Below are 14186 nucleotides of genomic sequence, written 5' to 3'. Positions count from 1 at the left end.
TATGATACTCCCTTCCCGTGTGTGTGTGTGTATGTGTGTATAATATGACATACACATGTATATTCATATTTCACTGTGCTCCATGAGGAGCCAAGATAAGAGGGAAACAAGGGTGGTTGGTAGGAGTGGATGCATGTCTTTGATTTGGCTACTTCCCTAATAAGGAGGAACAAGCCCTTGGTATATAGATAGACATATATATTTATTTAATTTGTTTATTTTACATGTTTATTATTACAATTATTATTATAATTATTTTTTTTTATCCAAAAACAGGACACAGTAGTGCTTTCAGCCCATGAGCCAGCAGTTGAGGTGCTTGGATCGGTTAACCCAGTTCTTCATGGCTTGGCCACTGAGGTATCAAACTTTTTATGTCTTGTAAAGTTTGAATGGAGTTGTGTATAATAAAGTTAAAAATAAATATTATTAATGTAAACTGTAAATCAAGATAGTGAACAGTGTCAAGACATCCTAAACAAGTGAATTAGGCCCGTCTAAGAAGGATACTTGTATCCAGGAAACAAGGTTGTAACAAAACTCCAGGAAGTAAGAAGTGAGAATTATTATTTAGCACAGTGTATTGCTTGGGTTAGCACTTGCTAGATTTAGTGGGTAAGAATTTCATAGGTCACATTCATTCAAAGTGTCTTTTGTATTCCAGTGGAATGAGGTTTGTATAGTGCTCCATGTTACATCTCTTTTACAGGCAAGCATATGCACTGTCGGCACTGTCACCACAGGTAGTGCTGGCACTCCTAGTGGTGGCACCAGTACTCCTATAGCAGTGGGTACTCCAGGGGAGGTCCGTCCCTCCCAGTGTGTACTCAAAGAAACAGCCTCACCTTCCCTTGCCTCCACACCCACAAATCGCCGGCAAAAATCATGGGACTTGTTAGACCCCTCAGCCTTGCCACAGGTCAGTATTGTTCCTTGTAGTGTAGGCTTGGTGTCTGTATGCTTCCCTAGTAACTTGCAACATTGTCTCATATTGTCACATGGCTTCATTAGTGACTTGCAACAATGTCTTATAATGTCACTTTGCTTGCTTGTACGTGAGGGTTCATATTATGAAACATCTCAGTTTTGAATTTGATAGAAAGCCTTTGCTGTAGCATATGTGGGAGTAACTTTTTGCCTACCAGTACAGTCTTAATTCTTTGCCCTCCGGCCTCATCTTCACGGTGCAAATGTTGATTGCAGCATTGCAAGGAGATATTTGTTGTTGTTGTTTGTGTTGATGTTTGCAAGTGTCCGTCTGACTGCCACAGGGTCATGCAGGCCGCAATGTCCAGCAGGTGGCAAGTAGAGCTGACCCCAAGACATGGCGGTCCCTTGATCTTGACCCTCAGAACATGAGGCCCTTGTTCAAAACCCAGAGGTCGTCCTCCATGCCCACCCCCAAGGTACAAAGGGCAATGACTTTTTGCTGATATATGAATCCTTACTCCCATCAAAGTTAGAGATGTCCATGCTGCATGATGTATAGAGGACTGTAGATTGTCTTGTACTCTGCCTAAGATGCTTATATGGAAATAGAATTCTAACACTAACTGGTAGACCTGTGACTTTTTTTTCATGCACATGGCTTTACTTCCTCACAGGGTGACTTATCATCACCACACAAGGATCGCAGTGCTCGTGTATCTGTAAGCAATGAGAACAATATTCTGTTGGATCCCGATGTGTTGACAGAATTCTCAACACAAGCACTAGTCCTTACCGTCCTTGCCACACTGGTCAAGTACACCACTGATGAAAATGAAATGAGAGTATTGTATGAATATCTGGCTGAGGCTTCTGTTGTCTTCCCAAAGGTCTTCCCAGTCATGTGAGTATACATTATCATTATTATCAATATTATTATTGTTATTATTATTAAGAAAAAAAGAGGTGTGGAAGGCAGAGGTTAAGAAGTTAACATGAGGGGGCGACCTAGGATGAAATGGATGATGGAGTAAAAGAGGCATTGGGAAAGAGGGGAATGTCTGTTGAGAAAGGACAGGAAAGGACAGAAGATAGGGGTGAATGGAGAATGGTTGTGTATGGATGATGCTGTGATGCATGAAGGGGAATGGGTGAGGGATGGGGTAAGGGAGTATGTGTGAAAAATAAATTGACGCAGCCTAAAGGGATCTCTCCCTGTCTTCTCCTTTATGCATGAAGGGACGGAGAGGGGGTGGCCACCGATTTAATGAATCGGCCTTGCTATGGATATGCTATGTCTTGTGACACTGCTTCTGACCTAGGGTAGTAGGTAAAATGCAGGGATCAAGGAAAGAAGGACTGAAATGTTCCACAGCTGAGAGAATATTATGAGAGTCACTAAAATTTGTAAAAGATGAAACAGGAAGGGTAAAGATGATTCTTAAAACTAAGATAATGGCAGATAGCTCTGCCATAAGAAATGAAGCTACATGGGGGTGGCTACCACCTCAACCAAATGAAGGTAATGTAACACCATATCTAACCACAGTATCTGACCTTGAACCATCTGTAATTACTGGGATGGAGTCAGGATGTGTGGAACAGTGTTCTAGGAATATTATATGGCACTCGTAATCTGGTAACTCATTTCTTATAGGACTATCAAGGTTGCAAATAGTAACATTGGGGAATTGCCAGTAACTAATTCAAGGAAATTGATAGGGACATACAGTAATGGAAGGTACATTTAATGTCATCATGGCAGATGCTACCCTGAAGTCAAAAGGTTTAGGTAAGCTCGGGGGAGATGTAAATAGCTGCAAGTGAGAGTCTTAACCCCTTCGATACGATGATGCCTATGTAGGCGTCATGAGGATGCCGCTGTCGGCGTCTTGATTATATTTATTGTAGTTGTACCTGCATGAGGTAGTATGTGTGAGCAAAATTTGACGCAGCCCGAAGGGATTTCTCCCTGTCTTCTCCTTTTATGCATGGGGGGACGGAGAGGGGGGGTCGCCGATTTAGTGAAGCGGCCTTGCTGTGGATGTGCTGTGTCTTGCGACACTGCTTCTGACCCAGGGCAGTGGACAAGGTGCAGGGATGGCCCGTCATCCAGGAGGTGCTAAGATATGAGGGAGGGTGGAGGGGTGTGGAGTGTTTTCAGGGATGGAATGGGTGGGAGTGATTTTATGCCTTTTCCTTTTTGTCTACCTCCCTTGTAAGGGGGAAAAAGCCTTGGTATATGTATGTACCTGCATGACCCCCATACTCTGTAAACTGGCTTCATATTTTCTATGGTTATCAAAATTGACAGGTGAAAGAGAAAACGAGCAATACAGCGGTGACTTTATTTTTTATAATGTGAGTATTATGACGCAACATCGCACGTCTGGCAGCTAATGCTGCCCGCAAGATTTTGTCCCGTAGTGAAGGGGTTAAGATACTGACTTACAAGAAACTGAATCAGGATGATGCTAAATTCAATACCAGCATCTCAACAATAAGGACTGGCAATGTTAGCCCAATGGAAGGACACTGGTAACCACCAGTATACTTGGTATATGGGATAAGCATAATGCGCCAGTTGCTATGTGAACACTGGTATAGTATACCGGGTTCAACACACAAAGTCAAGCTTCAGTAGCAGATGATTAGGTTTTACAGCCATACTCCAACTGTGAGAGGATAATTATTTGGTGTAATAGGAGAAATGTCTCTCAGTGCCCCAAGAGGTATGGGCTAAAACTCTAAGGAGTGACATGACATTGCTTTCATGCAATTAGCCTTATAATGAAGGTGAAGTACCAAAGTCAGGCAGCTGTTGATTATTAGTCCTAGGAAGCAGGTTTCCTCCACACAAGGGATTCTTCTTTTGTATAGAGATAGGTCTGGATCACGATGAACACCACAGAGGTGGCAAAAGTGTATGGCCACAGTCCTTGTAGTAGAGAGACGAAATCCTCAAGTTGTGGCCCACTCAGAGATCCATTTAATTACTAATTGCAGTTTCCTCTCGGCATCTGTGCTGCATAGAAGGAGATTGATATATAAGCTACCACGAGCTCCTTTTGGAAGCATATTGATGTCACTGTTTATGGCCACAACAAAAAGTGTGACACTAAGTATACTTCCTTGTGATCTCCCTCTTCAAGTGAACAGTCTTCAGACAGAGCACTCCCAATTTATTCTCACAAGAAACAATGAGATGAAACTGTTGAATAAAAATGGGGAGTCTAACACAAAGGCTGTACTCGTTTTCAAGAATGTATCCTTTTTCCAAGTCAAAGAATATGGTAATGTGTAGTTGTTTATTAGTGAATGCTTTGCAAACAGAGGATCTAGGGACAGAAGAGCATCAGTTGTGGATCACATTTTTTGAAATCCATATTGAACAGGAATGTCACTTTCGGGGCTACAGAGAGGAGGATGCCTAGTCCCACTCTCTGTCCTGTTTTAGCTGCCTTTATGGCCCAAGTGGGAAGACTGTTGCAGTATTCTTTTCCCCCTACCATAGGGAAATGCAAAAATGGAAATATACACTTAAAGAAGTGGTGCAGAACAGTATTAAAAGGTGGTGTAACAGCATAATGGAAAGAGTCACAGTACAATAAAGTAGCATAATTTCTCTATGATTAGAAATTTCCTCTACCAGGGACAAAATGGGGGAGCAGTATGACAGAACATTTTGAAACCAATAAAAATATTTTAAGGAATGAAATCAAAAGAGGAAGTGGAGGTGAGTCAAGTAAAGAAGAAAAGTTAAAAGGTACAGATGGACAGATCTTAATGGAAAAGGAGGCAGTAAGAGGAAGATGGGCAGAGTATTTTAGTGAGCTGTTGAATTTGAAGGAGGATAGGGAAGGATTGGTGGTAGCAGTGGGAGGCACTAAGAAAATGACGGTGATGGGAGAGAAAAATGGAGGAGAAATTAAAAAAAAAATGAGGTGGAAGTAACTCTGGAAATTATGAGAACAGGTAAGGCACGTGGGTTAGAAGGGTGTCATGCAGAGTGTCTGAAGGAAATAGAGTGGACTGGCTAGTGAGGTTGTTTAATGTGTCTAAGGGAGGGTAGAGTGCCTGAGGACTGGAGGAGTGCCTGTATAGTTCCACTTTACAAGGGAAAAAGGGACAATTGTGAGTGTAGTAGTTTCAGAAGGATCAGTTTGTTGAGTGTAATTGGGAAGGCTTATGGGAGGATTTTAATTGAGAGGATTAGGAGAGGTACAGTGGGGAGTAATTGATGAGAAACAGTGTGGGTTTAGGAAAGGTAGGAGTTGTGTAGATCAGATTTTTGTGGTAAGGCATATGTGAGAATGCTTTAAGAAAAGGTAAGGATATTTTTTTGGCCTTTATGGATTTGGAAAAGGCTTATGATGGTAGATAGGAAGGCACTGTAGGAGGCTTTCCAGATATATGGGATAGGCAGAAAGCTGTGAAGAGCAATCAAGAGTTTTTACAAGAGTAGTAGAGCCTGTGTTAGAATGGGAAATGGAAAGAGTGAGTTGGTTGAGTTAAAGGTGGGACTGCATCAGGGATGTGTCATGTCGCCATGGCTGTTTAATGTGTACATGGATGGGGTGGTTCATGAGGTAAAGATGAGGGTAATGAGTAGGGGATTGCAGATGGTTAGAGAAAATGGAGAGAAGTGGAGGGTGAACCAGTTGTTGTTTGCTGACAACACTGTGGCAGGATTAGAGGAAGGATTAAGGGAGTTAGTGACAGAGTTTGGAAAGGTATGTGTTCGGAGAAAGTTGAAGGTAAATATGGTAAAAGTAAGGTGATGAGATTTACAAAGGTATAGGGTAGCAGTGAGTTGGAAGTAAGTCTAAAAGGAGAGAAGTTGAAGGAAATGGATAGCTTTAATTATTTGGGGTTACATGTGGCAGGAAATGGAGGAGTGGAGGTATATGTAAGTAGTAGATTGAGAGAAGCAAGTAAATGCCTTGGGGGATTAAAAAGTATTATGAGAAATAGGCAACTGGGAATGGATGCAAAGAGGAGATTGTATGAAGGGGTGATTGTGCCAATGGCATTGTATGGAGCAGAGACTTGGAATTTAAGAGAGGCAGAGAGGAAAAGTTTAAATGTGTTTGAGATGAAATGTCTGAGAAGTATGGTAGGGGTTACTAGGTTGGATAGAGTGAGGAGGAGAGCAGGGGTGAAAAGGGGTTTGGGTTTTGGGTTGAAAATCTGAATGGACATGGACTTCAGCAATGTTGTTTCCTGTTTGAGGGTTTGTGTTGTTGCTGAGGATTTTGTGGAGGGTTTTGTCTGTGATTTTGAAAAAGGTTTTACTTTTGATGCAGTGAAGACTTGTTGAATATGTGGTGGAGTTTGCTGAAGATGTTGTGGAAGGCTCTTCTGTGCTATTTTCCAAAATAGTGAACTTATTTTGCACTGTAACAGCTAGAGCAGGATTATCATTGGAGTGGGGTGAAACATCTGGTGGTTGAAAGAGGCGAGATGGTGCTTTGGTTGTGTTTGATGGAGTGGAAGAACTGAAGTGGAGGGAAGAGGCACATCTTCCCTCCACCACCTTTTTGTCTGAAATGAAGTTCTCTTCTGGCACTACCAAGACTGATAAACTAGGTTTGCCAGTTGGAGAATGTTCAAGACAGTACCTCTTACATTGTTGGAATTGTATTGGGTAAGCTTCTTTGCAGTGGAAACAGTAATATTCTGATATATATTCTTGGGTAGCATGCTAGTCAAGGACAGAGCAGTGACCACTCCAGGGACCATTTGTACAATTCTTTCCATGGCCAAACTTGTAGCATGGATAACACTGTAATAGATGGTCCATGAAGGCTTTTACTGGCAGAGAAAGAGGATCAATATTTATTCATTTGGGGTGATATAAACTGTAAAATGTTAGCATGGTCATGTTGCTATTTCCTTGGATCTTTGTAGCTTGGTGGACGCCAGGGTACAACAGTAGGATATCATCTATGAATTCATACAAGTCCCAGTTATATACATGCCCTTTGCAGTAATTGAATGTTCTATGTGGCCTGATTGAATCTAAAATTCCATCTGATGGGCAAGGTAGGTGTAGGAACACATTTGCCTGTAACAGGTCTTTTCCCCTGATTAAGGGGGATCTGACAGTCTGGAAAGCCAATTTAAGAAAAAAAAAATGAAAATTTAATTTTGCATGGATTTACATTCCAACACTATTCAAAAATACGTAGGAAAGTTAATTTTAGCCATTGGCACTCGCTAACATGTGCTAAATAGGTTTAAAGGGACAATGGGCGTATTAGCCACATGCAAGAATGAACCCTACACGTGGCGAAATACAGCTCTTTTCTGTGTGTCTTCTCGATATTTCCCTTTGTTTTGTGTGTGAAAATCTAGTGGCATTTGGCATATTTTTCTCTTAGTTGTTGTACAGACTTGGGCAAAAGTTTGTGCTTTTTAATGAAATGAACTTTTTGTAATGGGTGGCACTCACTTGTTTGGTGATAAGGGAAGGTGCCCATTGCTGATTAAAAAATAACCCTTATCAATGATTTGACACTGTGATGGCACCCCAGCAGTGAGACTTTTACCCATAAAAGCTGATAAAGGCACAGAAAAGGAGAGAAAAAAAGGCTCACCATTGCAGCATTCAACAGATACTAAAGTACATGCATACATATGCTAATGCTTTTTTCCCCCTTACAAGGGAGGTAGCCAAAAAGAATAAAGCATAAAATCATTCCCACCCATTCCATCCCTAAATACACTCCACTCCCCTCCACCCTCCCTCCCATCTTAGCACCTCCTGGATGATGGGTCATCCCTGCACCTTGTCCACTGCCCTGGGTCAGAAGCAGTGTCGCAAGGCACAGCACATCCACAGCGAGGCCACTTCATTGAATCGGTGACCCCCCCCCTCTCCATCCCCCCCATGCATAAAAGGAGAAGACGGGGAGAAATCCCTTCGGGCTGCGTCAAATTTTGGTCACACATACAGTGGCCGCGAAAAGTTTGGGCGCAAAATTATAGGCTCCCCAACTTTCAGTTAAACTCAAAACATGCAAAAAATACAACTTTCCGCCCAAACTTTTCGTTATTTTTCAATGCTAGCATTTGTACCCGTATTTAGCCGAGACAATACGCACTACTTAGCAACTCTGTTTAGGCCCACTCGATGTCACGTGGAGTCAGTTTCTAAACATCTCTCACGGGGAGTAGTCTTTTTTTTGCGGTGGTCTCTGTTTTTGTGCCTTGATATCTCCGTAATGGGAAGTGGTAAAGAGCTGGGAAGAGACACAGTTGTTACAATCATAACCCTCTATAAGGAGGGTTATAAGTGTAAAGATATTGCTACTCGTGTGGGAATTGGAGTGCGTCAAATGCAAAAGTAGACCAAGAAATTTCGAGACGGAGGAAGTAACATCATTCCTGCTCCAAAGCATTGCTCTGGTCGGCCAAGGAAGATATCAAATCGTACTTCTACGGTTATTAGGAGGCAGTTAGATAAAGATCCAACGCTCACAGCTCGAAAACTGAAAGAAAATAACCCTGCACTGCTGCATGATGTGTCTGTAAGATGTATTTCTGATCATTTAGCCAAAGATTTACAATACCGTAGTTGCTGTGCTAAAGTTCTTCCCCTCCAAAGTGCAAAAAACATACGTGATCGCATAGCATTTTGCAAGAAATATAAGGACTGGTCCTTAGAAGACTGGGAACGAGTATTGTGGAGTGATGAGTCAACGTTTGTGGTGTCGTCGGGCTGCAGGTCGAAGCATGTGAGGCGCCCCAGGGGGTCTGACCCTAATGACCCTCGCTATACAGCTAAAGTGGTGAAACATACTGCAAGTGTTATGGTGTGGGGATGCTTTGCATTTGGTGGAGTTGGCAATTTAGTGTTTCTTGCACAAAATGAGAGTGTAAATCAGCACACTTATTTCGAGTTATTGTGTGATAACCTGCCTGAAAGTTTTGAAAAGTGCAATGCTAGTTGGTTTATGCAGGACGGAGCTCCTGCTCACACAGCTCGGTCTGTTACCCAATGGTTAGAAGACTGTGGTGTTGATTACTTCAAAAAATGGCCTGGAAATTCTCCAGACCTAAATCCCATTGAGCACGTATGGCATATAATTAAAAAACAGCTAAGCTAAAAACAGAAATACAGGATATTTGGGATAATATTATTCCTCAACACGTACAAAACCTGGCAAGATGCATCCCGGCACGTTTGGAGAAGGTCATAAAGCTTAAAGGAAAATCGCTTGGTGAATAAGATATGTAATAAGCCATTTATAGGTCTTTAAATGATTATTTAAATGTCACAAGTGTTTACATTTGTTACGCGCCCAAACTTTTCGCGGCCACTGTACTACCTCACCCCCCATCCCCCCACCCATTCCACCTCGTGCATCACAACATCATCCATATACAACCATTTTCCATTCACCCGTCTTCTGTCCTCTCCCGTCCTTCCTCAACAGACATTCCCCTCTTCCCCAAAGCCCCCTTCACCCCATCCATCCATCTCACCCTAGGATGTCACTCCCTCCACATCTGCCTTCCATACCTCTTTTACTAGTCTTTCTTCACTCATTCTTTCCATGTGTCCAAACCATCCTAATACTCTTTCATCAACCCTATCTCCCAACTCCCTTTTCACCCCTGTTCTCCTCCTCACCTCCTCATTTCTCACTCTATCTAGCCTAGTAACCCCCATCATACTTCTCAGACACCTCATCTCAAACGGTAAAACAAGAGGACACGGAAAAAAATTGAAAAAGGATAGTTATAGAAAAAACTTGAAAAGGAACAGTTTCCCACACAGAGCGATAAATACATGGAACAAATTAGACAACAAAACAGTATGTGTTAACACTATACAAGATTTTAAGATAAAACTTGATGCGGAGAGATACAAAGACGGGTCACCACAAGTATAGCTCCCTTCCCGTATATTACAACTAGGTAAATACATTCAAACTCCTTCTCTCTTCCACTCTTATGTTCCGTGTTTCTACCCCATACAGTGCTGTTGGCACAATCACTCCTTCATACAGTCTCCTCTTAGCATCCATTCCCAAATATCTATTCCTCATTACACTTTTAATCTACCAAGGCATTTACTCGCTTCTCTCAATCTACATTCTACCTCCACCATCACTCCACCTTTTCCTGCCACATTTGCCCCTAAGTATCTAAAACTATCCACTTCCTCCAGTCGCTCTTCCTTGATGCTCACTTCCAGTCTACTGCCACTTTCACCCCTTGTACATCTCATCACCTTACTTTTACCCACATTTATCTTCAGCTTTTTCTATCACACACTCTCCCAAACTCTGTCACCAACTTTCTCAATCCTTCCTCTGATCCTGCCACAAGCGCAGTGTCGTCCGCAAACAACAGGTGGCTCACCTCCCACTTTTCTCCATTTTCTTTAACCATCTCCAATCCCTGACCCACCACCCTTGCATTTACCTCTCGCACCACCCCATCCATGTACAAGTTGAACAGCCAGGGCAACATAACACATCCCTGATGAATTCCCACCTTTACCTCAAACCATTCACTCTCTCCATTTCTAATCCTGACACAAGCTCTACTACTCTCGTAAAAACTCTTGACAGCTCCCAGAAGCTTTCCTCCTATCCCATATATCTGCAAAACCTCCCACAGTGCCTTCCTGTCTACCCTGTCATAAGCCTTTTCCAGATCCATAAAAGCCCAAAAAACATCCTTCCCCTTTCCTATAGCTTTCTCCCATATCTGTCTTACCACAACATTTTTATCTACACATCCTCTACCCGTCCTAAATCCACACTGTTCCTCACCAATTACTCCCTCTGTTCCTTTCCTCATCCTCTCAATCAAGATCCTCCCATAAGCCTTCCCAACTGCTCTTAACAAGCTAACCCCTCTAAAGATGCTACATTCACACTTCTCCCCTTTTCCCTTGTAAAGTGGAACTATACAGTCACTCCTCCAGTCCTCCAGCACTCTACCCTCTCTCCAGCAAACATTAAATAACCTCACCAGCCACTCCACCATCACTATACCTCCTTTTTTTTAGACATTCTGCATGGCATCCATCCAGACCAGGTGCCTTACCTGCTTTCATCATCTTAACTGCCTTCACTTCATCCTTCCTTATTTCTCCTCCATTTTCCTCACTCCTTACTCTCATTTTCTTAGCATTTCCCACTGCAACTATCTTTCCCTCCCTATCCTCCTTCACATTTAGCAATTCCCTAAAATATTCTACCCATCTTACCCTTACTGCCTTCTCTTCCATTATCATCTCTCCATCTGCACCTTTTACCTTTTCTTCTCTACTTGATTTGCCTCCTCTTCCTCTCTTAATTTCTTTCCAAAACATCTTTTTATTACTTTCAAAGTTTTCTGTCATACTCTTACCCCATTTCACATCTGCTCTCCTCTATGCCTCCTTTACCTTTTGCTTTACTTCTCTTCTCTTTTCTTTGTACCTCTCATATGACTCCCTCATCCTATTTTGTAACTAATCTGTGAAAGCTTGCTTCTTCTCCTCTACAACCTTCTTTGTTTCCTCATCCCACCATTCACTACTCTTCCTTCTATTTCCTCCCATCCTTCTTGTTCCACACACCATCTTTGCACACTTTGTGACTCCCTCCTTGAACCCTCCACATTCCTCCTCCACTCCTAGCTCTACTCTATCCTTCACTCCCTCCCACTCCTCTCTCAGCTTCTTCTTGTACTCCTTTTCCTTTTCATTTAAAGAGTTCACTCTAAGCACCTCCCTACCTTTTGTCCTTTTCCTCTTTCTCCATCTATCCTCCTCTCTCAACTCATTTAAATCTATCCAAAAAGCCTCCCTTTCTTCTACACTCTTCTCACTACCAGGCCCACATCTCCTTTCCCAGTTTCACCTTCATCCACATTATCCTTGAGGAAACCTCCTTCCACTCCACTACACGTTTACCTATCTCTTCACTTACTAGTATAGCCACCCCTTCTCTCCCTCTCCCTCTCTTCACTCCTGAACGCCTCCCAGCTACACTCCCAAACTCACACTCGCCCTTCCCTCTCAACTTAGTTTCACTCAAACCCAACACATCCATCTTTTTTCTCACTAGGTAAATACACACACACATTTGTTTTGCTGATTGTTGGGAACCATGTTGTGTAGGCATAGTCTAGGATGGTTCTTAACCTCTTCACTCCGGGGCACATCGCACATCTGTCAGCATTAGCTGCCCGAGGTGCGATATTGCATCATTTTAATCGCATTATAAAAAATAAAGTCACTGCTCAATCTTTCGTTCTCTTTCACCCGTGAATTTTGGTAACCATAGAAAATATGATGAAGCCAGTTTAGAGAGAATGAAGGTCACGCAGGTACGACTACAATAAATAAATATAATCAAGACGCCGATGTCGGCATCATCGCGTACCCACTTGCTCCTCATGACGCCTACGTAGGCGTCACCGTATGGAAGTGGTTAAGAATTGTTTGAATACTAATTAGAGTTCCTTTTGTCTGAAATTGGTGCTTGTGGTGCATTTTAGTAGGCATATTTTTGTTGCTTCTTACTGATATGAAGATAAGTTGGAAGTAGATATCTGGGAATAGATATAGAAGTGGATGAAGACATGTGGAAGGAGAATGCCTAAAGCAAAAAAAAAACTGTTGCATTACTGTAAAGAGTTTGGGCATATAAAGTATCAGGTGAGATAATAGGAAGTATAGTTAAGAATATAGTGTACTGTATAGTGCCAGAAAAACTGTTGGATTACTGTGAAAAGTTTGGGCATATAAAATATCAGGTGAGATAATAGGAAGTATAGTTAAGAATATAGTGTATATAAGTGAATTGTGGACAATGGGATCAGCTTTATGGAAGAGAGTAGTTGTGGAGAATTTGGAAAGAAGAGAAAGGAACAGTCAAAACTGTACATGAAGGAAGTGCGAAAGGTCAGAGAAGAGGAAAACAAGAAAACGGGTGAATGTGAGAGAATGCTTGAAAAGAAAAAATAACTAGCAGAGAGGAAGAAACAGTAACTGAAGGAAATAGAAAACTTAGTGGATGATGAACACATGGAGATCATTTAAGATGGGAAGAGGAGAGGAAGGAAGAAGATGAAAAAGAGTAGAAGATGGAGGGAAGGCAGTGGGGAAGTTGAGTGAGTTCTTGAAGGAAAAAATGAGGAGAAAGGGAGGAGTAACAGAGACAACTATTCTCTTGGTTTGAGCTGTATAATCCAGCACAGGTGGTTGGGTTTGCAGTGTCCCTGAGAGAACAGTGCTGTAGAATAAAAAATATCTTAATGTCTTGATAATTGCAGTGATTTAGAAAATATATATATTTGGTGCCAGATTTAAAAGTACACATGGTACATTGAATATTTCTATTTTCCTTGTTACAATCTTATGTTGCCTGTGAAGTATTGTTTTAGATTATGACACTTTTAAGATTACAAGATACAAGATATTGAGTAGGAAGATGTAAATAATTGTTTCACCTAAGTGCATAAATTTTAACAAAGGTTTCATGTTTCAGCCATTCGTTGCTGGATGCCAAGATTACATCAGTGCTGTCACTATGTCATGATGGGGTCATCCTGAGTGCAGTGCAATCCATCATCCAGAACATGATTGCCTGTGAGGACCAGGGTCATCAGCAGCTCCATCACCTCCAGAGTTGTGGCTTTGGTGGGCTATGGCGATTTGCTGGACCCTTCACTAAAGTAAGTTATCTTAAATTGGTGGACAGAATTCATCAAAGATTTCCATCTTGAGCAATTAGAATAATATATTTTATTCCACATGTTACTTTTTGTTTTACAATAATATATAAAAAAAACTCAATTAAAACTTGAGTCTTATTCACTGGTTACACAATAACAAGACATTTTATGGCCTTTTGCAAATTGCATGGGAATCATGGTAGTAGAATTCTTCACACACACCCCTACCCATACTACAGGTGACATGAGAAAGAGTCATAGAAGTATTAAAGGACAGTTACAAATGAACTGCATAAAGTCATAATACAAAAATAGCATCATTCCTCTATGAGAAGTGATTTTACTCTAATGTAGATAAATGATATGTTGCTCCAGTTCATAGGGGCACCCCAAAACCATCCCCATTGGCTGCATGCTACCATGCAATTACTACTGCACAATTAATTGCAGTCAATACCACAGTACAGGGAGGAGGATTTAGCATTAGGTTTATAGATTGATGGGTTTATGCGTGTATATTTACCTAATTGTAGTATATCTAATTTTTTATCATGCCTAGCCTCAAATTCATGTAC

The 14186-nt window shown here is 41.6% G+C and overlaps 1 protein-coding gene across 1 annotated transcript in view; it reads left to right on the top strand.

The window, feature by feature from the left end:
- The window catches only part of LOC143023144 (neurofibromin-like), a 375045-nt gene that overhangs the window by 310707 nt on the left and 50152 nt on the right, over window positions 1–14186 (top strand). The window contains exons 49-53 of the mRNA XM_076181656.1: window positions 277–360; window positions 710–919; window positions 1272–1406; window positions 1605–1831; window positions 13425–13611. Coding sequence (XP_076037771.1) covers window positions 277–360; window positions 710–919; window positions 1272–1406; window positions 1605–1831; window positions 13425–13611 — 843 coding nt within the window. The remainder of the gene's footprint in view (window positions 1–276; window positions 361–709; window positions 920–1271; window positions 1407–1604; window positions 1832–13424; window positions 13612–14186) is intronic.

The sequence above is a fragment of the Oratosquilla oratoria genome, unplaced genomic scaffold (genome assembly GCF_046742065.1).
Source record: "Oratosquilla oratoria isolate Oo_2021 unplaced genomic scaffold, ASM4674206v1 SCAFFOLD45, whole genome shotgun sequence".
In the NCBI taxonomy this organism is placed as follows: Eukaryota; Metazoa; Arthropoda; class Malacostraca; order Stomatopoda; family Squillidae; genus Oratosquilla; species Oratosquilla oratoria.
The sequence above is the reverse complement of the archived record's forward strand: the minus strand, read 5'-3'. Positions and strand labels throughout refer to the sequence as shown.